Consider the following 23,200-nt stretch of genomic DNA (forward strand, 5'->3'; position numbering starts at 1 on the left):
CTCTTCCGGGGCAGGCAGCAAGAGAAGGGGAGGAGGAGAGCGGGCGCTTCGCGGCGGAGATGGTGCCGGGCGAGGCGGCGCCGGCCGGGCCGGGCTCGCCGCGGGGCAGCGCCGAGGGGGCCGCGGCGGGCAGGAAGCAGCGCGCCGCCGCCCGCAGGAAGGTGGGTCGGGGCCGGGCGCGGGGCCGCGCCGGGCCCGGGCCGGGCGGCGCGGTAACCTCGGTAACGCCGACGCTTGTGCTGTGTCCAGGCCTTTTCCCTGTTCGTCAAAGCCAAGGAGGTGCCGGCCGCGTCGCGGTGTCCCGGCGGCGGAGAGGGCGTGCGGTGGCGGTGCTGCCGGCAGGCGTTCGAGGAGCTGCCCGGCATCCACAGGCACGTGGCTCTGCACCACTCCGGGGACGTCGGGCGGCAGGCGGGGCCCGCGGCGGGGCCGGCGGAGGCCGCGGGCGGCCCCGAGGGCGGCCAGGCGCTGGCGGGCGGCGCGGAGATCGCCTGGGCGCTGCCGGACACCAGCCACGTCAGCCGCGATGATCTGACGAGGTAAGGGAGCCCCCCGCCGCTCTGGAGCTCCAGGAGTGCCGTACTCGGCTGTACGTGGTCGCCTGCCGGTAGTACTGCTTATGGTATTCAGTCAAGCGACACTTTAAGGTACAGGAGGAGTCTTCCTCAACATCCTTCTGGATCTTCAGATTCTTTTGGTATCCTTTGCATGAAGAGCTAGATCCCTTGCAGTTTTTAATGGTGGATTAAACTATCTGAGCCTCTATCATCCTGTACTGTTAAAGCAGGCCTGTAGAGAACATGGGTGTTGTTTGGCAGCTTGGATCTGTAAGGAAGGACCGCAGCAGAGAAGGGCAGAACAGCAGGATATGCTCTGCACGGGTTCTTTCCTTGCTGCTGTTCCTTCAGGTTCCTGAAGGGCTCATTTAGTTATGAGGAAGGTTCACAAGAACATTTTGGACTGTGACAGAGTTCAGCTTGTGCTGCACAGAATGTGGGAACACACAATATCACAAAAGAAGTTGTCTTTTTAAGTTTAGACAGCTCAAGTGCTTGAGTTTTCAAGTGCCGTTTTGGCAAAGCGAGCATTTAATGGCTTGGTTGTGTGCACAAAAATCAGCAATTCTTGTGTTCTGTGTGTAGAGAGAGCGTATGGTAGGTTACTGGCAGTGAGAGTACAAAGTTCACTTTATTGCTAGACCCAAGAATTAGAAGTGTGGAAGGTTTTTTTGGTTAATATTCCTTCTGTTTGAAATAAATCAAACCCAGTAGTGCTAATCCTTCCAAAGTTTGTTTGACGGTTTTTTCCCTTGACACATCCAACAAAAGAAAACTGTCTGCTTTTTGAATGGTTACTGCTAATAGTATAATCTTGTTGTTTCTTAACATTATTTTTCTGTTTGCTTACCTTTGCCATGCTGTGGGCAGCCAGGTGGGAGATGTACTTCTCTATTACTGTTATTGTGAGGTGAGGGATCCGGAGAAGCTCTGTGCTTGGCAAAAGGCTTTGTGTCAGCATCTACATCTCACTGGCAAGGTAAGTCTTGAAGCAATGGTTCTATTCTTAAGGAAGAAGCCCCACATCTTTATTTAGTGCAGGATGATGGGTTATGTGGAGAACCAGGTGTGTTTTGCACCAAAAGGTGCTAGTCTATTCTGATCCCATTAAGAAAGGCTCTCAGACTTGGTAAGGTATCTTTAGAATTCTGCTTAAGAGTTATCACAATAAAGAAAAAAAATACAGATAATCTGAAATCCCTTTTGATACAGGGAGGCCTGGGCTGTGTGGCATTGAGTGAGCCTCACAGGCAGCGCACGGTGCAGACCCCATCCTTGCAAGGGCTACCCCATTTCCATCAGTTTTACACATGGAAATAGGAAGATGAGTTTTTTGTCACTCCTGCCATCAACCAGAAAGGATATTCACACGACAAATTCATTATGCTTCTTTCTCTAAAGGCAAGGAGATGAAAGTGGCTTAATCACTGGTGTCAGCAGGGAGCTGCACGCAGGTGTCTCAGCATTAGCAGGCTGGGTGTATCCTGTGGCTGAAGGGCACTACAGCACAAGGCAGCCTGAGGGCTGGGCTGGAGGGATAGCATGTCTGGGCCTGCTCCACTCACTGGTCACCTGTATCCTCCCTCCTGGTGCACAGTGGGCTCCTAGTCAGAGTGGCTACACCAAGCTGTAAACCATACTGTCGGGAATTAGGCGAGAGCAGCCAGCACCTTAGACCACACCATAATGTTCTCAGCAGTTCTCTTTCCTGCACAGTCTGTTCCCTTCATTCCTGGCAGGCTAGACCAACGATGTGAGTTGCTTGTGTAGCTGGCCTCTGTGGGAGAAGGTGAATTTTACCCTCACAAAGCTGATGTTCCTAGGCTGTCTGTGGGGAGAAGGAGGGCAGGAGTGCGGAGCAGGAGGCTCCTTTCGTCTGTGACTTGTCTTCCTAAGTAGCTTCTTGCTCTCTGCCAGTGGTGCATCAGCACAGGTCTGGGGGTGAAGTGTCATCATGGATTCACTTCTGTTTCTGGTCAGCTCTCTTGCCTGGTAGTTGCTGTTTTGCTCGAGTTTCTTTTCTATTTTTTTTCATCTCATATCCAAGACAGGTACCGCATTTACCTTCCCAATCCAGTTGGTTTTTTCCTTGCTTTTTATATTCAGACTTTCCCCCTTCCCCCCACCCCCACTTCAGAGCTTTTGTTCATTTGTCAGTGCTGGAGATAAAATGACTCATCCCAAAATTTAATATTAGATACAATGTTATGCATATTCACATTTTCTTTTTTAGCTGTGTGAGCCATGCAGCACAAGCCTATTGTTCTTTCTGAGGCAACTTCCAATGGGAATTCTAATGCTGACTGCAGGATTTGCAGACAGCAATTTCTCTGTTTATACAGCATTTCTCTGTTTATTGAATGGACTTTTCTGTCCTGATGTGATTCTTTTAAAAAGATTGAGAAGTGATTACTAGATTGTTGAGGGTTTTTTTCCTGTCTTTATGTTCAATTTCAGTCTAACCATACTCTTCCTTATTCAATATTCAATAGTGTCTTTTCTGAACATACTCCTGTGCCTGCCCTTTGTCACCCAGTCCTGTTTTGCTGATTTCACTCTGATCTCTTTTGCTGTAACTAAGGCTCAGCCCCAGCTTCTCCTCTTGCCTTCTAGGTACGAGTTGCTTCAGAAGGTATTAATGGGACAGTTGGTGGAAGCAAAGTAGCTACCAGGCTCTACATTAAAGTTATGCTTTCCCAGCCTCTGTTCAAAAACATTTTGTGTCAAGAGGATTTCAAGGTATGAAAAAATAATTTTTACATAGGCATTGTTAATGAGGGTAATTTCATTTTCAAGAAATGACAGTATTAGTTCTGCCATAGCAGTTCTGCTTCCCTACTACTTACCTGAGTTGGTGGATCTTAACCATATAGAATTTGGAGTTTCCATAGCAGCTGCTACAAGCTTTGGCAGCTATGGGTGCAGCTGCAAAGCCCCCCAATACAGGTGAGTGAGGGAATGTGCCTAAGCCCCATCATGCTGCAACAAGCATTTACTCCAGACTGGGCAGGCATCACAACATACACTTAGCTCAGCCAAGTGTTTGCACACTGTCCTCTTCACCCTGCTTTGACTGGAAGCAGTGCTGCTGCAGGTTTTGGTGTCCATATAGGTGCACTGTCAGTTCCATGGATTGGGTATCTTCCAGAGAAAACACACAGGGACTGTCAAGAGGTTTCTTCCTGCTCCACTCAGTGCCTGGCTGGAGCATATGTACTGATTGCTGTCCTCAGATGATGAGGGAAGCAGTGGCTGGTGCACTGTATGGCATTTTGGTAGGCTTTGGCTGCCAGCCACTGTAGGTTCTGGTTTCTCTGCAAGGAAGGAAAGCTTCTGCTTAAGCAGCAGCTTTTCTCCACGCAGTTTTATTTGCAGGGAGTGCTATTGTTTTTTCATAAGCAACTAGATCAAAGGAGTTAGTGAAACTTGCGAAACTCAAATTCCATGCTGAGCTGCAGTGATGATTCAGTCTTAGCTTTAAAAGTGTCTGTTATGCTTGGCTGAATTTCAAGAGGAGTTGTGTTAGTTACAGTCATATGTAGATACAAAAAAATAACGGGGATGGAATTTTACCCCGACCTTGGCAAAACCTTCAATCTCTGCATGATCTCTGTGGGCATCAGTGTTCAGGCATTAGTGGAATACACTGTTTGCTGTCTCACAGTTCCTCCTGAATGTTGTATGCCCAAGTGAGTGAGGCTTTCAGGTTGCTGTGCCATGAAGACATGGCATAGAGGAGAGAGAACTATGCTTGGGGCTATAAACATAGCCAGTGGCCACTACAGTTGCTGCAGACTGATTTCTGTAATAGTTGGAGCACTGCTGCACAGCACTGCACTTTCCTTTGAGTGTTTATTTACTTGATGATGCCTAAGCCATGTGTGAGGCTCAGCCCTGCAGAAATTCTCACTCCCTATAGCCTGCAATGGTGGTGCCTACCAAAAAAGGGCTTACCAGGACTTCTGAAGGGGCAATCCCACGCTTGAGTTTGAGAGGAGAGGGAGGTGCCAGCCTGCACTGTTTACAGCTCTCGTGCCTGGCTGACCTCCCATACGTGTCCGTCACACACATGAACACTGCAGTTGCCATCACACGCGTCACGACTGGAGCACAGCTCTGCTTGTGTCCGGTGCCAGAGGGGTGAGGAGAACCACAGGGCCTGCAGAGAGAGCTCAGGGCCTGCCTGTGGCAACATGATCCATTACTGGAGGACATTATTTGACATTCCTGTCACGATCAGCATGCTTTTGTAGGGGCCTCAACTTTCTCACAATAAGGGCTAGTAACATGTTGCTGACTAAGATTTGGTCCACATCCCTGCACTCCCAACCAAATGCTGTCTGTCTCACGTGCCTAAGACACCTGTCTTCCAGGTCATGTTAGGGGTCCACTGCCTAAATTTCAGGATTTAGAGCGTGGATTTCAGCAGGAAAGACTTTTCTTTCCCTCAGCCACAAAGATATTTTCATATTGTAATGATCTGTAGAATTAAAGTGAGTGAGTTATTTAAATTTTGACGCCAGGCAAATTTTGATGAATTGGTTTTTTATATTTGATTTCTTAGAGCAGTGCAGGAGGAGCTCACTGTTTCCCAGACCTTCGAGTTGGAGTATTCAAAGAAATTGTACCTATGGGCATTGATCCAAAGATAGTGTCTTATAAGGAAACTGGTAAGTTTATGTAATGAAAAATAAAGTTTCTCACCCAAATGAGAGATGAGTGACAAGTAAAATCCTTCATCAAAAATACTTCCCTTTGCACACTCACCAGGACACAGGAGAAATAGATACAGAAATTGGTATCTTAATGGTAATGAAAAGCTACGGGTGCAGAGAATTTGCTGACCTAGATTTTGGCTAGCCAAGTGTATGGCTACCTCAGAAAACTTCAGGTTTTGTGTGAGGGTTCAGATGATATGGACCAGTTGCCTTGTTGTGGGGTACAGACTGCTAACTTGGCTTCACATGTTTTGGCACCAACAGCCATGCTCCTGCATTTTGCACTCAGCAGATCCAAGTTCTGCATGAGCTCCATCTGACTGCATTTGTTTTGTGCTAATTGTAGCTGCTTAGTGTGGATTACGCCTGGTAAGGTGTTCCTGGCTGTGGATTTGCTTTAAGGATGCTTACATAGGTGGTAAGCAGGACCACAGCAAATAGCAATTAACAGAGCTGCTTTGGGCTTTTTTTTTTTCCACCAAGAGGTTTTGTTGGTGCCAAACAGCATCTTTTTTGTGGATTTGGAAGAGAATTATTTTTATTACAATTTTTTTTTAATTTGTGGGCTGTGTTTCGCTATTTTTTTCCTTTTTTGCCCCTTTTCCTCCTCTTTTGCAGCATTTTATGGAGATGGTTCCTATTACTCTGGCAGGTTGCTTATAGGGGTATTTTTTAATAAAGTAAAGGATTTTGTTGGTGGAGCTTTTTAGTTTTTTCAGTAGATTAGGAGTCCTAAGCCCTGAAAATTGAGAAACTTCATGTAAATTGAAGTTGTACTGAAGTAATACATGTTTATGGAAATTTTCTATTGCTATCGAGAAGAGTTTAATTTAAAAAATTATATTTCTGCACCTCCAAGTATAATGACACATGAGCAAAGAGAAATGGCACATGTCACTCCCTCTTCTACTGCTGAAAGAGTAGCCAGGGAGATGCAACAAGAGATCATAGAGATAAGTAGCTGTCTGCTGCTTCTTCCATTGTATGGAAGAATGTTATGTTTTCTTTCATTTGCCGGTAGAAAGCCAAACATGGATAAACTTGGCTGATTGAGTTGGGATGAAAAGTCTGAGAATAATCAAAAAAAGTTTTGTGTGGAAATCTGAGGAGAATCTGGATCAGTAATCTCATTTGTGACATTGTTTCATAGTTCTGCTTCTCACTTCTCTTCCCCCCTCCTTTTTTTTTTTTTCTCTCTTCCTCCCCCCACCCCTTGTTTGTTTTGTTTTGTTAAAGGAATCCATTTATCCCCTCAGGAATTTCATAGAGAAGTAGAACAGTATTTGTCTCAGGCCACTCAAGGACAAAGTGATACCATCTTGCTGGACTGTAGGAACTTCTATGAAAGTAAAATAGTAAGTGCTGCTTGCCTGCTTCTTTACAGGTGCTGGGGTGAAGTATTTACGATTGTGAGGGTGTAACCTTACTGTTAGAAGAGATTACATACTCCAGATTGACTATAATGTGTACAGAGTGCAGTTTAGTTATGAATATTAGACACAAGGCGTAAAGGACCTGCCCAGCAAATCAGGATGGAGCCTGCCTGGCCAAGTGCTTTTACAGTGTCAGGCAGAAAGAAAACCAAGAGGTCCATACAACATGAGCATGACTGTTTGAAGTAGCATAATTTGTAGGGATGTCTTTTAGGAATTCTTGTCTTACCCCATCTGACAAAAAGAAAGGGGCATCCTGCTGTCACAACCACCACCCCTCATGCACTGTTGTGGTTTGTCCTCTCTCTGAGAGTTCGGCTTAGCTCTCTCTTCTTTCAGTGAGGAGACTTGGTGTGTCCAGAATCCTCCTACAGATTTTAACTGTATGTTTTGATGCATAAATGCAGCTGAGGAGCTGCCTAAAACAGCTGCAGTGAGCTGAATATTCCAGCCCAAGGGTTTGTTACTTCCTCTGGTTTGAGGCACAGACCTTACCAGTGACAGTGCTTGTAACCAGTTGCATGGCCATCTGTTGTAATTGCAGGGACATTTCCAGGGCTGTCTGGCTCCAGATATCAGGAAGTTCAGCTATTTTCCAATCTACGTAGATGAAAACCTGGAGCTTTTTAAAGACAAGCGTGTCCTAATGTACTGCACAGGAGGGATTCGTTGTGAAAGAGGCTCTGCTTACCTCAGGAGCAAGGTGAGATGTCATTCTGAGGGCACAAGTGTCAGGGAGTTGAGGCTGCTTTAAGGGTCTTCTTTTGTCTTGCTGGTGAATTGTTACTGTGCACAAACTGCAGAATGCTTGGTGGGGAGATAGATGCCTCTGACATGTGCCTGTCTCACGCTGACTGTCAAGGACCTGGATAGTTGAGTGTGGCTCAGTATGACCTGCGTGGACTAGTGTCACAGCAGTGAAAATAATTACATAACCCATTTCCTGAGAAGAGATATGTGTAGGATTGTTTTAGGAAGGCTTGAAAATACTCTGCAGTGTTTCCACAGACTGTCTGGGTTATGCTCTGTGGTCATTACTGCACAGCTTGAGCATCTCACAGTGGTGAAAATTAGCCAGTCAGTGCTTTTCCCAGAACTAGATGAAGCGCAGTGCATTGTTCTAATTGTGTTTTGAAATTTCCATCCCACTCTTCTCCTGGATCCTTCTCTCAAGGATCAAGGGAACAGAACACAAAGGTTCTCCAGAGATTTAAACCTTGTGGTTCTTTTTTCTGCTGCATCAATGTGAACCCTGCGAAAGTCTGCTTCTACTAACTGTTAACTAAATAAATACTGAATAACAAGCAGCAGTTCATTGAGATTCAAAAGCATTTGAACTGTGATACAGCAGACCTTCCTCAGGTGAGGAGGTTTCTAGCTCCCTTAGTGTAACATTAAATGAAGAGTTGGGTTCATTCCAACAAGCCAGCATTATGGAGTTGCCCAGTGCTCCCTGGTGGCACTGCCTAGAGCTGTGGCTGCACATGCTGCCATCTGATGGTCACTGAGAGGCTGCTGCTTTTCACTGACCACTGGCACTTAGAGCACTTGCTTTGGGAACTCTGGCACACCACCTATGATGTGGTCTCCTTCAGTTTTTCTGCTAATATGCTTTAAACAGGCAGTGTGCAGAGAGGTTTACCAGCTAAAAGGTGGAATTCACAAGTACCTGGAAGAGTTTCCAGATGGATTCTACAGGGGGAAGCTGTTTGTATTTGATGATCGTTACGCCATTTGTTCCAATGAAGATATCATCTCAGGTAGGACTAGATAATGTAAGTGCACAAGGCTGGGAAGCTATTGCAATAATTTCAAGAGGTGTGCAGGATAGGGACAACCAAACTGGCCTGTGTAGTTCTTCCTCATACTTGGCTTGATCTCATAGTGCAGTCACTTCTCGTGATGACTATCAACACTATATGTAAACATGTACATGTGCTTTAACATGTAAAACAGAAATGAGAGGAAAGGGGGTCAGTAACAAGAGTTCAGTAAAACGGGAGCAGTAGAAGGAAGTATCCCCTGCAGATCAGCTCTGCTATGAGCCCTCTGCACCTGTGGAGACATGTCCAGCACTACAGCTGTAGTTACCACCTGATTGCCTACAGTGCTGAGTAGACTGTGTCTGGCCAAGCGACCAAAGCCTTAAATAGTTCTCCTGCTACCAGCAGTCCTCTGCTTCAGCAGTCTCACAGAATATCAACAAAGACTTCCAGATGTTGGGAGAGTAGTGGCACTATGCTCTACAGCAATTTATTATTTTTATGCTTAAGAAATTCTATATCACATGGAATTTCAAGTGGCCTCTAGTCGTAGTTGTTGAGAACATTGCCTGATCTTCTGGCTGGGATTGCTCTTCAATTACTGCAAATTAAGTAATCTCTTATTTTGCTATCGGTTGCTAGATACAAGTAGCTGGAATTTGGCTCTAATCCTTCTTTTAAGGAAGCAGTGCTGTTTTTTTGCTGAGTTGGTAACTTCTCAAGCATAACCTCCCATTCCTCCTCTGCATTTATACTCTATACATCTTGAAGGGGCCTGACTTGGTATGGAAACAGAACATACTCTGGATACATCACAGCCATCCCTACAGAAGTTTCAAGGGGAAGTGCTGAGATATGCACCTTCTTGGTACAGCTAAAACTGGGCTGTAGCTTTCAGTTAAAGAGTTAAACCCCATAATGTTCTGGAAGGACTCTACCAGGACTGCAAATGGCACCCTGTCTGCACAAGCCATTGTTTGTAGATGGAAGGAAGTTCCATGGTATCCCCCTCCTCAGCAGGTGACATTCCTGCATACTGGCTTAGTTGCCACCTGCATGTCTTTCTTCTTCTCTTGTCAGTAAGAATTTCTATATCTGTCTATTTAGAACTAGAGAAAGTACTAGTGAGCTACTCTTCTCTTTTCCAGAGGGAAAAACTGTCTTAAGTATGTCAAAAAAGATGTTCTAAATTGAACTAGATTCTAGAAGATCAAGCTAAACAGGAATTAAAAACCTACAATAGAGAGCTGGCAGCCCCATGGTGCCTTGGCAAGCCCTCTGCAAGGGAGCAGCCAGAGCAGTATGGGTGTTAACTTTTTCTTTTCCTCCTCCCTCCAGCATGCAGATACTGTGGGGTGCTGTGGGACCAATATAAACTTTGTTCCAGTCAGCACTGCCGGCAGCTTGTCCTGACATGTCCAAGTTGTTGCAACAAAGGTCTAACAGCTTGCTGTCCTGTTTGTCAAGAGAAGGAGCTCAAGGTGACTTCAAGAGCTTCAGGACAGATACTTAAGGAGGAGTGTGAATGTACAAGGAGACGGCCAAGGGTACCAATTGAACGTGTCTCATCAAGGATGCTGGACACAGGAAAAGATTAAGTTGTTTCACTGGTTTATCTGGCATGTGCTCATGTAAAGGGCTTCTGTAACCAGATCTCTATCTGTTAATCAGTTAGGTTTGGAAATTATGAAAATATGTCGGCTTGGAAAGTCTTGTTCATATGCTGCCTTTAAACATAGAATATGCCCTGAAAACCATCCATTACTTGCCTGTAAATTACCAGAGTGCCCGATTCATCACTAGCACTACAGGATTCCTCTCTCTGGGTACAGTCTTGTAGTGTGGCCTTTATCATGGGGATTTTGGAGCAGAGTATCTGCAACGTGACAGAGCTGCTCACAATTCAAAAGAAACTGAAGAAATTCAAGAACAATTCCATTTTTTTCTTCCTGCATGGAGATCAACCTTTCTGACCTCTCCAAGGATCATGCATCTGCTTCAGTAGCTTGTAGTAAGGTGTGCAAACAGCAGATTTATCAGTTTGGTGTGGGTATGTGACCAGACTAGATCCTGAAGATATATTCCACACGCATGCCATCAAGCAAGGCAATGTTGCCTGAAATTACTGGCTTAACTCCTGTAAAACTGGCTGAAGGCAGCCTAAGGAGCTGGAGCAAAGGCCTAGAGACACTGTTTGCCTAGCCATACTTGTGTGACCTGTAGGATGAACAGCAAACCCAATCTTCTCTCCAGTGCTCAGTCTCCCTGGGAACTGTTTTTTCCCCTCAGCTTGTCAGTGTATGAAATAGGCAGGGCTCAGCTCTGCTTGCACTAAAAAAAGCTAACAGCTTGAACCATGTTAAAACAAGCAAACAAAGAGGGGAGCACAGAGACTGTCAAAATACCAGCATCATGGCACTGGAAGTGATGCATGTGTGCATAAATATCAGCAACAGCTATGAGGAGACTGCAAGATCCTTTATCCAGGTTAAATAATTCAAGTTCTGGGAAGCATTTGTGCTTTTTAAACATGAGTTGAGATTTTTAAAGACTGAAGATGTTTATGCAATTTCCAGCACTTGTTAGTGGAGGAATTGTCTTTGAAGGGATCTACAGCAAATGAGCTTAAAATACTGCTCCACGTGCTGTGTTGTGTGCCTGATGCTGCAGAATGTACAGAAAGGATTTATTAATAGCTAGGAAGATGTGTCTTGACTGAAAAATGTCTTTGAAATTTACTGCTGTTCTGGGAACTAAACAGTAAGTCATCAAAGTCACTAGGTTTGGGGTTTTTTACTGGGAAATGCTTTTAAAAGTAAGAAAATAATTTCTTAGGTTTCTGCAGTTGCTTAATGACAGGGCCATGTTACTTTCATATAGATTGTACCTTTCTCCCATGGTGCTATTAATTCAGCAAGGCCTCGTTGTTACCTTGACTAGCAAATTAAATACATGGGCATTGGTTCCATTAAAGCCATGACAAACATTTCTTATTGCTTCCAGTATTGCTACCATGAAATGAACAGTTCACCAGCTGTCCTCAAGACAATTCTATTAACGAGGCAAAACCCTGGAGCTTTGGAGTATTTCCTTTGGGAACCTTTCTAGGATAGTATTTAATAGTAAATCTGTGAACAACCCATCCTTGAGAAGAAATTAGAAAATTCCCATCAGCAGACACCTTCAGCAGGAGTCTGAGCAGTGCCAGTGTCTCCCTGGCTTCCCGGTCCCTGCTGGCCGTTTAACCTCTGTGGTTTTGAGGACTGGAGTATTTGTGAAGAAACATGCAAGTTCTACTTGCAGGTCTGGTCTAAAGCACTGATGGGGAGTGCCCCATGATCTTCCTGTGTTAGGCTAAAAAGAACACAATTTTGTAATTCAGTCTAGCAGCAGGAGTGGAACACTGTAATCAATTTGCCATGCTGTTTCTGTATCACTTATCAATACAGGATGGGAACAACTTTATTTTATATGTAAATTTCTGAAACATCTATGATAAATAACCTTTAGTGCTTCCATTATAATTTTTTAAGTACTGCACAAATACACTTCATGTACTATGTTGGAGGTGCTTAATTCTGCAGAGATAAACACTGAAAGTAGTTAGTCTGCCACATGGTAGACCTGGCTACAAGGTACAATTCTGAGAGCTCCTCACAGCTGGAGATTCTACCTCAAAGGCAGAGGGGAGCCATGAGGCCTCTCCTGGTCCTTGCTGCAATAAGGTAAGGGAGGAGAAGGATTTGAGATATACAGATGGAGTCCCAAAAAGCCATGTTCTCTCTGCTGCAGGGAGCAGAGAAGGGGATAAGAGATGTTTTAGCCTGTTTCTTGCAAGTTAGCCCATAAGGGGCTCTCTGTTCTGTTTTCTGGGTTGGTTTTGTCAGATTAATACAAATAAGGACTTGCCATGTGAAAAGCTATGTGGTAGCATCCAGGCATCTCAGTGGTAATGCCCGAGAGAAGGCACATGTGCTCCAGGAGAGGGAAGAATTTTCAGCAGGATGGGCTGTGACTGCCAGATGCTGCAGTCACCAGATGGCTTTTCCTCCTTTTTCCCAGGGAGCTGCTGGGCCAGATTTGCAAACAGGGATACATTTGCTCCTAAGTATCACCATTTTGTAGCTCCACTGCTGCACAGCTTACAGCCTTTCACCACACAGCCTGATGCCTCAGCACTGCCTGTCTCTGCTGCACCACCCTCAGCTGTCAGATGCATCCTGCAGCAAAACAGCTCTGTGAGGATCAACCAGGGAACCTGGGATGATCCTGGCAGCTTAATATACCTTTGGGCTGCAAGGTTAATGCGGATGCTGCTACAGTGAAACACAGGACAAAGTTCTTATCTTTTTTTTGTAGTAGTATGCATGTGGTAGTGGTCCCTGGTCTGCAGATGCATCTCCTTGCATGTCTGTGCTTCTTAGTACCACCAGGTCTTTCCAAGATAAGATTAATTTACTTCTGAAACCAGGGGAAGAGCTGAGCCTGTGTCATGCAAATCTGAGTAGATGGCTCAGCTGGAAGTGAGCCATCAGAGCTCTAATTTGATGATTCAGTTGGTCATTTCAAAGTCTTCACAGTGCACATAGAAGGAAGTACTTTTTAAAGTCTGCCAGTTTTTTTCATTTTAATATGTTTTCAAGTATTTTTATTCCACATTCATTTTCTGATACAGAACTTGCACAGTGGAGGAAACAAGCTGTGGTAAAGCATTTTATATGACACCATGGGCACATTTATTAAGATTTGGAGAGCAACAAGTATGTTTCCCACATTGCTGAATAGTGTTCTCTGCTTCGCTGGTCAGAGCTAAATCATCAGCAGTGTTTGTGCACAAGCTCTGGAGAAATCTCTGGGACTTTGCCAGAATATATGTAAAAGGCTGAAAGACTTCACTCTCTAACAGACATTTAGAGGTAGACTTCTAGCAAGAGAGAACATTTTCTAGGATGTGTCATCTGCCCAAGAATAAGGTTTCAGTACAGCAGTGCTTTTTCCGTGGAGACTTCTTACTGAGCAGGATCCCACCCACATTAACAGTAGGAGTTTTGGATGTGCTGGGTCCAGTCTGCTGCAGGTCTGGGAGATGCACAAGCCTGTGGGGAATTCCTCCCAGGCTGGATGATGAGTGTACACTGACAAAAAGCTGTGAGATCATACGTAGTGTAAGTTCAGATTTGGGGTATTTCACTTCACAGCTTTTTTAGGGCACAGCATTTATTCTTGCATTTATGTGGACATAAGGGACAGCAGTAAGAGAAATAATTCCTAGCAGAACAAAATTTAGTTAATAGACATGTTCATCTAGACAAAACAGCAAAGGGAGAGAATTTGACCTGTCTGCAGTGAATATCTGGACAAACGCTTTTAACACTAGGAAACTGAAGGAGTGGGGAGTAAAAGAGAAGGTTCTCATTTGCCAATTAGTTTGGCCAGCTCTGGGGGTTAGTGTTTGCACCTCTAAGAATGACTGCTTCCTTCACATGTGCATGGGATTGAAGGATATTCACCCATCTTGATTTTTGAGACTGTTTTATATTTGGTGGCCTTAAATTCCATTTAATCGGGAGTGGAGATCAGTTTTTTATAAGAAACACTGGGATGCATCTGACACAACATCTCAAATGATTCAGCAAATGTTGGCAAAAAATTGTAACTCAATTCTTGAAATTAGCCATGTTTCCAGATGTTAGAAGTGCTTGTTAAATGCTAGTTTCTCCTCTGTAGTTACTTGAGATCAACTTTGAAAAATAAAATAAAGTATTTTTTTAATACTTCTATAATTTGTGTGAAACAATTGTATCTTTCATTCATGCATACCACATCCTAACTATGAAACACCGTGCAGGAATTTTATAGAAAAATTAATCCCCTTTAACGCTGGATTGTACTCTAAACTGAGGTTGCATAAAATTGACACGTTGGCTTGAATAGTTTCCAGCTCTACAGAAAACATCAACAGTCCTACTGGATAAAATCTTGATACAAACTACAGCCACTATTTCATTTCAACTGTTAGTGCATAAAACAGAACAGAGGCACCACAAATACTCTGTCAAGGCACTTAATTGCCTTTAGATTTCCACAGTGTAGCACAGATCACTGGGAATGACCTCCATAGTCAGGAACTACACTCCAGTTCTGCACTTGGGAAAAATAGGCCCATTCACCTCTGCAAGTCTTCTCTTCCTCACTGAAAAAGAAGAGAAAGAGGAGTCAGTCATGGCAACGGGATAATGTGGATGGCAGGATTGCCTTAACAGCTGCAGAAAGGAGCTGAAAGATGTACTTTCTGCCAGGAAAGAAATAGAATAGCATCAGCTTTTGAATTCCTGCCTTAAGCAGCAGGCACAGCCTTATACAGTAAAATCAAGGAAGATGAGGTTTTTCTCCCTATGCATTTTTAAGGCCAGCAGCTACTTTCAGCCTTACCTCCCTTATTTTGTAGTTAATTATATTTCACAGTTTGTAACTGGACTTCAGCCAGTTCATCATCTGACTGATGGAGAGACAGCAGGAAACAGATGTCACAGTTTTTCCTTTGCTAGTTTTTCAAATTAAAAATCTGCCTTTTCAATAAAAAAAAAATTAAAAATCTCTTCTTATCCTAAGTCATTGGGCTCCAGTCCTCTGATCATGGTTAACATGGCCAAAACAGTCTCATATCTAGTCTTAAAAGTTGATTTATACCTCTTGACACCTACACTCATGACTTTCCAAGAAAGGTGTGGGAAAAAAAAGCCAGAACAAAAATGTATAAAGAGAATGCAGAAGTTAGCTGATGAAGATGAACATAAAGCCTTCCAAGTCGGTTCACAAAGAGCATCTTAGGGAACAGAAGGTAAGGGACCAAAACCATGTTCTGGTGGCATCTGATAGGCAAGAACACTGGAGTGGAGCACAAGCAGAGAGCTATTGCTGAGAGGGAGGAAAATAAAGGGTTTTTTTACTTATGCATTGTCCAGGTGTACAGCTGAGATGCTATTGCCAGAGACCATCAGATGGATGAATATGAGCTGCAAACAAGAACCAAATCAGACAAAAAATAACAGATCTTAATGGCCAAGGAGGCAAAATACACAACTCTTACATGGAAGGCAAGTTGTGAATTCGTTCTCTTAACAGCAGGAACAATCAAAATACTAGATTGTAAATATTTGAGCTGATTACTTTGCATGCCAGGTGCTGCAGAGTCATTAAAAATCATGTTCTGTTCCAAAGGACAGAAAATAGCAAGCTTTTCCCAGCACAGTGCTTGAGTGACTAGGTACTGAGTATTTTGTGTGATCCTTGAAGAACTTGTACATAGCCTGGCTGTGCTTCCTAGGAGCAGAGCACTGGCAGAAGCAAGGTTTATTTTTTCCATTTGTTTTTAAAAAACAACAAATTTATCATCTGCCTGATAGTACAGCTGCTGTGTACAGGGTGGTGGGTGTGTTAGCTGCATTCAGCACTGCTCTGCTGGCCTGGTTTCCAGTGCTCTACAGCAGCTTATAGCCAAGCAATGGAAAGGCTCTGCCTCGTGCTTTGGCTGAAATGGCAGTTTGCAGACTTGCCCACATTTTGCTTCTCAAGCACGTCTAATCACTTCATCGAGGGTATACAGATAACTCAAAGCAATGCGGCTTCCCACGTATCCCTAGAAGCAGTTCCAGTTTGTTTTGCTGAGGGGGATGGGCCAAACCTTAACTGCTGTCAAAGTTCAACTCTACTATTTCTCATCTCCTTGTTAAAGGGGGAATGAAGCTGGAGGAAGACAAGCAGTTGGCAGGAATCACAAATGCTAGAAGCTCATAGCCCATGTGCCACATGCTGTATCACAAGCTCTACTGAAGCACATCAGCAGCTCTTGCTCCTTCCCAACAATGCCCACTGTTACTACAAAAAACATTGCCTGGCTGACAGCAGCTCAGTAAAAACCAGCTGGTGAAGGCTGCCTTCCTCCTTGAGGGGCAGAGCGTCATCAGGCCCTTCAAGAGGCACATTCTAATTCACACGCATCTTTAACATGAGCAGTTCTGCACTAATCCCACCAGGAATTGCCCACAGGACCCTCCCATGCTTCCCAGCCTTTGGCCAGCCTGACTCACCCAGGTCATTGTTACTCATCATGGCATTGGAGGCGCGAAGCCGGGGACCTTGCTGAGTGAAATGGTACCCAAACTTCAGCAGGGAGGTGTTCTTTTCCAATATATTTGCGATTTCCATTTCTACCTTGTTGCCCAAGGGCTGACTCTTTTGAAAACAGAAAACAGAAAAGCAAGCTGTTCAGGCTAGAGGGTGATTCAGAGCAAGCACTTAGAGGGAAGGGGTGGATTTTGTGTGATCCTTGCAGATCTTTCTCTGGACCTCTGTCCATGTCTGACTTGGAGCTGGTAAAACAAACCACTGGCCTGTTCCTGTACACACGCTACAACTGAGAGGCTCCAGCTTCTCCAGCAGACATTCCCTTTGCCCAAAGACTTCATTTCTCGGACAGATTAGCAGCTGCTGGACATCTGTAGAAACCAGGATTTTGGTCTCTCAGTCAGCTGTCTCTGAGTTGCCCATAGCTCAGCTGCTTCAGGCTGTGTGTTTCTCAGCCTCTGTATCCCGGCACATTGCTCCCTACACACAGGCCACGTTCACCTGCCCAGAGCTGCCACCCACAGTGCCTTTACCTGGTTGTCAATGCGCAGCTCCACAAGCGACGTGTTGCCCTCGAGTGCTTCGACAATAGCCAGGATCCCAGACCCAGAAATGAAGTTTGACTCCACATTCAGGCTCTTCAGTGTGCTATTGACCTTCAGCATTTCTGCCAGGGCCTGTGGACAGAGGTGGGCAGGAAGAGTTGGCAGTCAGACAGGCAGGGGCAGAGCACCACAGGGCAGCAGGGCTTCAGCCCCCCTCACTTTCAGAGTACTCCTGGAGGATCCCACACGCTGTGCAGTTTCACTGACACCAGATGGAAGTGCTCTTGGTGGAGTGAAGGGTATTCCCTGCTGCTGCACGGGGATTCTTGAACATGAGCGTGCTGGAGGCCACAGCAAAACCTCTCATGGACCAGCACTTGGGGCCACCCCAGAAGGTGATAGTCCACACTTGCAGCTGCCCTGTGACAGCTTCATCTGTCCCTCCTCTAAAGCCAGCACGGTATGACAAGGATGCTGACTAGCACTGGCCCTGCCTGCCCTGCACAGGGTGGAGATGCTTCCCATTAAAACATGCAGAGAGAGGAGCACGTCTTGAACAACAAGGGATCTCCACATCCAAGGTGTCCTCCCAAGCAGCATAACAACCATCTTGGTCATTTTTGTCTCCTTAGTGGGTAAGACCAGAAGTGGTTGGAATGCTTGTAACACCCCAGACCTGATCAGATCGTGTCACTTCAAATAAACTGCAAGGGAGGATTCATGTACATGAAGCAAAAGGACCAGAAGGCGATGCCCACATGGCAGGGCTAACCTGCACCCAAAGCATTTAGCCCCACAGCTCCCCTAGCCCAGCACAGCGCCCCTCAAGCTCTTACACAGCACCTGTCCTGCCTGCACAGGCAGTCTCCCCAGTCCAAAGTGCCTGAAGTAATTGAAGAGCAGTATTGCAGAAAGTTTCTTTTTCTAGTAGGAAACTGGTGTGCACATGTCTCTGTGTGTATGTTTGTGTGTGTGTGTGTGGAGGTAGGCGGGGGTAACCTGGGCGATTGAGAGCAAAAACTGACTGCAGTGGTGCTGGAGAAGGATGTAAAGATGAAGCCTGGAAGCCAGCACAAAGGCCAGGCAGAATGACTGGCTCCTCCCTGTGTCCCCACTGATATTTAAGATCACTCACAGCAGCCAGAAAGACCCATTATCACCTACAGGGGCCACACATTAGGAGATGCAGAGTCCTGCTTCTGCACAGGTCTGCACAAAGAACATATGAGAGACAGCTGGAACGGAGGTGTGTGAGGGGAGCAGCAGGTGTGCAGACCTTTGAACAGAAACAAATCTCCAGAAACAAACTGCTTTTAGAAGATGCCACTAGGAGGACATCAGTTGCTGTCTCACGCTCCTTTTCCAGGAGATCCTAGAGGACAAATACGGGCCTGCACAGATTAAATGACTGCACCCTGAAACCTCCATAGATGAAAAACGAAGTGAAGGAGCCAAAGCCTGTCTGTTGCTGGCTTCCACTGGTGCTCCTGAAACTGAAGCACCAGCAAACAGCCAGAGGTGCAGAACGTGCCAGACACAACACAAGGCGCAGAAGCAGTCAGTCAATAAGACTGAAAGTGCTTTGCCTGGGAACAGCTCCTGTGACAACATGGGGACAGTGAGCTCACAGTACTTACAAAAGCAACAGGATCGTTGCTCCGGGTCCCGACTATGCTGAACTTCTTCACATACGTGTTGTTTTTCAGCGCTTCTGCAAAAGCTTTTAGAGTTGGTATGGGAATATTCTGTGACAAGAAATGAGAAATCATGTGTTAGGCCATCATCTGCATGCAATGAATATGCAATACATGTAAAAGATATTTTAACTTCTCATCAAGGTCAAATCACCAAATGCACTGAAGTAATTTGGGAAGGGGTTGAAAAATGTTTTCACAAGTTCTCTTGCTATAACCAGCATGTTCTAAGGAGCATGGCAATGTCTTCAACCTATTTTGTGCTCTGCTGAAAGCTCACTGCCTTGATTTGAAGCCACATCTCTGCTCTTTAGTTGCCCAGAAACTCAGCTACCTAGGAACATGGGCATTGTGGGGATACTTGTGACCAGGACTCGTGAGCCTACAAAGCACTGCTTCTGTGCTCTCTGATACGAATGGCAGCACTGAGAAACATTCATGCCACATTTAGAAAATTTCCTCCTACAGGAATCCAAAAAGGCCTGAAATTATCTCCTCGTAACACAAATCACAGACACCTCTGACTGCTTTATACAGCATCTTACAGGCTAACATTTGCCATGCTATGGCTCAGCCCAGAAAGAAAATCCATGCTGCTTTTTCTGAGTTCCTCCAAAATCAGTATTTTTCACTTATGAAAAACTTTAGATACCCTTTTCAGATGTTCAAATTTTCACCTAAAATTGTAAGTGGCATCCTCACCTTGGACTTCTTGCCACATCATTTGGATCCCACCATGTAGAATCATCTATACTCAAAGTCATGGCACCCAGAAGCATAGAATATCCAGTCACTCCCCAGTTCTCCAAACCTCATCCCAAAGTCATGAGTTCAACACAAAAATAGTGCCTGCCTGCCCAATCCTCAGCCTTGTGTCCTCAAGGGATGGGGTCACTAGTCTGAATCAAATACATTAAAGTAAAAATATTTCTGTTTTAGAAAGGTGTGGGTAGCACAGCAAAAATGTCTTTGATGTGCATGTGGAGTTAAGCGTGTTCTTGCTGTCCAGCTATGCCACCATTCAACAGACCCCACAAAATAGAAACTGTATTTTTTATTGTATGTATGTGTCCCAACAGCAACATAAGAAGTGGTGCTATGTCCTGACTTGTTTTCTACAAGAAGTTGGAGCCCACAGAAGGGATGGGTGGGCAATAGACAGAGTTACCTGCAGGAAGGGTGACTTCATATTTTTATGGCAAGTATCTGGATTACGAAACCTTTTTCCTCCCACCATTTTACATTATACATTAACATTCCCTCCACCAAATATGCCCGTCTAAGTCATTAAAGCAACCTAAAACCGCTTTAACCAGACATCCAGTTTTGGGTCTCCCCAGACCACCCTTGACACAGCTCCATTTTTCCAGAGGAATCCTCCTGCTACCAACCCCAGGCCACAGCACATAACAATCCATTCTGCTGCCTACAATGGAGATGGGAAGAACTGGTGTTTCTTGTCTGGCTGCATTCAGTGTTATGATACTGCTCTGTGCAGCAAAATAGACTCAGTGTGTGCCTTCTGTGCATCAGAGTCTTGTTACTAATAGAGGAGGGTAGAAAGGAGCGAATACCATAATATTGTTAAGGTTGACTTCCTCAAGGTCAGGATCATTGCTTTGTATTCGTTTGAGAGTTTCCTCCACGTCTGTTGAGTTTGGCTCCTCATCAGGAACTGGTTTGTACTTTGTGGGCTTAATCACACCTGCAAGTGAAAAGCAAGATGTGAAAATGAAAGCAGCCTGAGTAGCACTATGTTTTCTTTGAGTGTTTTCCTCCCCTTCCAGAAGCTGGAGGCCTTGTCCGATGACCTGACAAGCAGTCATGAGATGAGAAGCCACTTCACTGGAGCCACCCAGCGCAGGACAGCCAGTGCCTGCTGCTGTGTGCTGCTAAGGTCCAAATCTGGGTGACAGAAGGCACACTGACTGCATGGATCTGTCCCTTGGGCTGTGCTGGCTCCCGGATGGCACCAGAGAAGTGGCTGTGTGTGAGACCACACTGGCTGGCACAGGGCAAGGATGCACCAGAGATGGCCCCAGCACTCACAGGCTGCTCTGACATGCACATCTCTAACCTTCAGCATAAAAATAACTATCACTTTGCCTCTGCTAGCAGCTTCACATTCTGCAGCCTGCTAATGTAAATCACTTACTGTTGAGGCCTTCTTTGTTCACGATGGTGCTGCTCCCCAGGGCCTCATAGTACTGCTGGTTACTCATCAAGGTGTGCATGCCAAGGATGGCTGCAGAAACAGGAGAATATGACTTATTGTAGGTTCCAGAGCCAGAAAAAGACACAGCACACTACCTTTCCCTGTGTAAGCATAGAAAAGCATACAAAGACAGGACGAAGTCCCCCAGCTGACATAAATATACAACAGTGCTCCAATGTGCTCCCTTGCTTATTCCAGTGTAGCCTGAGCTATAGAGGAAGAGGAACATCATCTTGTGGACAACAGACAAACATTCAAATCTTCCCAGTAGCCTACCTGACTCAGCATCACATGAAAATAATGAGGAGAAGACAGTAAAAAACTCAGAAAAATGCCATTGGTAGGCTTTAGTATAAGTGGCCCAGTCCAGCAGGAGCCTGCACATCCTCACCACCCTTGCTCACTCAGCACGTGCCACACAATTCCACAGCCCAGTTTTGGTGAAGAGCTGTGCCCCACGAGGAGCCAAACGGACCCCAAGGCACCTGAAGCATAGCAATGCACATTATGTTTTCACTCAACAGCAGGCTGGGGTACTGCACTTGGTACGCTTGGAAGGGGATATTGTGAGAAGCTAAAGCTCTGCTGCCTGGTCAAAATGTAAAGAGTGGTGCTGTGAACACCATTCAAATGCTGTAAGAGCCCAAAAGCCAAGCTCAGCCAATTTGTGTCTCTCAGACTCAAGACTGCAAAGCCAATATGAAAATGCAAATTGAACCGTGTCTGGGGGCTCTGGTGAACTTCCTGGCATCTGCAAATGACCAATAAGAAATCAGTGGCTTAGGCACTTCTGGGTAAAGAGTTTGTTTCTAAAAGTAACCCTGCTACATGCAGAAAGATCAAGTTTGAAAATAAAAATTATTTTAAATGGACAGCTTTTTTCTTTAATAGCTATATGACTTTTTAAAGAAAAATGCAGACATATGAATGCTCATTAAAACAGACACATCTGAACAAGTGTTGATCTCTGGATAGACATAGCTGTGAAAATAATAAATTTCTCCCTAAAATCCAAGCATGCCACCACAAAGGCACTTCTTAAACTTGGGTGGCACCAGTCTGTCACTATGTTCTGTTGCTTTGGCCAAGAAGAGCTGGAATTTGCAAGAGAAAGGTATCCTTGAAGCCTAGCACAAGAATAGGATCTGTTATGGTGACAGCTCATCGTGACTCAATGTCTGGGTTGCACAGGCTGGACAGCCAGAAGCAAAGTGTCTCAGTGAACTTCCCAAGCCACCAGCACAGTCCCAACTGGATCTCACAGAGCCAAGCAGTCTCCATCTGAAAGTCTGAGTGAGGCTGGGCACTTCAAGTTTGCTTGTTTGTATTTTTAGCTGGCACTTTGCTCTGTCATTTTCGCACAGATGGAATTTTCAGGGGTGCAACACAGGTTGGAAAAGTAATTTGCAGGCTTAGCATTTTGGTAACACAGATAGCCCCCAAATCACAGCTTACTTGGGCAATGGAACCTCTCCAGCAGCCAGGAGTTGAGTATCTGGACTGCAGAGAGAGGCAAGCATCTGCTGTCATGACCATGCATTTGGAGGTCAGGTTTGTGTTGGTAGACAAGAGGGACTCACTCTCTCCAAGTCTGGTGCTTATGGTGTATTCTCCAAAGGAACTCAGGCAGAACAAAGACACCCCATTTCTGTCTCCCTCACCTCACCAAAGGCATGGGAGACCTTCCAGGGCTACTGGGAGCCACCCTCCAGGCCTTGCCAAGGAAGGGATCCAACACATCACAGCTCACAATGATCCCTGCTAAACAGGCAGGAGCAAAATGAGCTCCTGCTAAAGGAATCCTGCTAAGCATGCAGGAGCAAGGCTGTCACTGTCAATACTGAGATTCCAGCACAGTTTGTATCACATCCCTACTCCTGCTCCCACTTAAGTGTATTCTCCCAGCAGCTGCAGAACAAGCTGCCCTGAAGAGCATTTCCATGGGACAATAATTGCTGCACAGATCTGCAGCTTAGAAAGGCAGGTTTTACAGGATAGAGCTTTATCGGACTCAAGGATCAGCAGCAATAAAAGTAAAATCCAGAGATGCAATACTTGGCCAGGGTACATATGTTTGGGAGCCATAATGCAGAAACACATTTCTAAGCCAAAAGATGGTATTATTATGTAGAAGATGTCTAGTGGGTA

General features: G+C 45.2%; 2 protein-coding genes across 4 annotated transcripts in view; one reads left to right on the top strand and one right to left on the bottom strand.

The window, feature by feature from the left end:
* Positions 1–14,254, top strand: TSTD2 (thiosulfate sulfurtransferase like domain containing 2). Its single transcript, XM_064405200.1, has 9 exons — positions 1–161; positions 250–539; positions 1,428–1,536; positions 3,171–3,296; positions 5,122–5,227; positions 6,512–6,630; positions 7,253–7,411; positions 8,330–8,468; positions 9,810–14,254. Exons 1-9 carry the CDS (start codon positions 60–62, stop codon positions 10,067–10,069), a joined length of 1,410 nt encoding a protein of 469 aa, XP_064261270.1. The 5' UTR covers positions 1–59; the 3' UTR covers positions 10,070–14,254.
* Positions 14,223–23,200, bottom strand: part of TMOD1 (tropomodulin 1) — a 25,772-nt gene continuing 16,794 nt past the window's right edge. For 2 of the 3 annotated variants that reach the window (XM_064405202.1, XM_064405201.1), the window contains exons 5-10: positions 20,993–21,082; positions 20,412–20,542; positions 18,781–18,888; positions 17,132–17,275; positions 16,562–16,706; positions 14,223–14,664 (exon numbers count right to left, since the gene is read on the bottom strand). In XM_064405202.1, coding sequence (XP_064261272.1) covers positions 14,600–14,664; positions 16,562–16,706; positions 17,132–17,275; positions 18,781–18,888; positions 20,412–20,542; positions 20,993–21,082 — 683 coding nt within the window. In that variant the 3' untranslated portion in view covers positions 14,223–14,599. Of the gene's footprint in view, positions 14,665–15,421; positions 15,488–16,561; positions 16,707–17,131; positions 17,276–18,780; positions 18,889–20,411; positions 20,543–20,992; positions 21,083–23,200 lie in introns of all 3 variants that reach the window. The other variant, XM_064405203.1, reaches the window with a different exon arrangement.

Source organism: Passer domesticus, chromosome Z (genome assembly GCF_036417665.1).
Source record: "Passer domesticus isolate bPasDom1 chromosome Z, bPasDom1.hap1, whole genome shotgun sequence".
NCBI lineage: Eukaryota > Metazoa > Chordata > Aves > Passeriformes > Passeridae > Passer > Passer domesticus.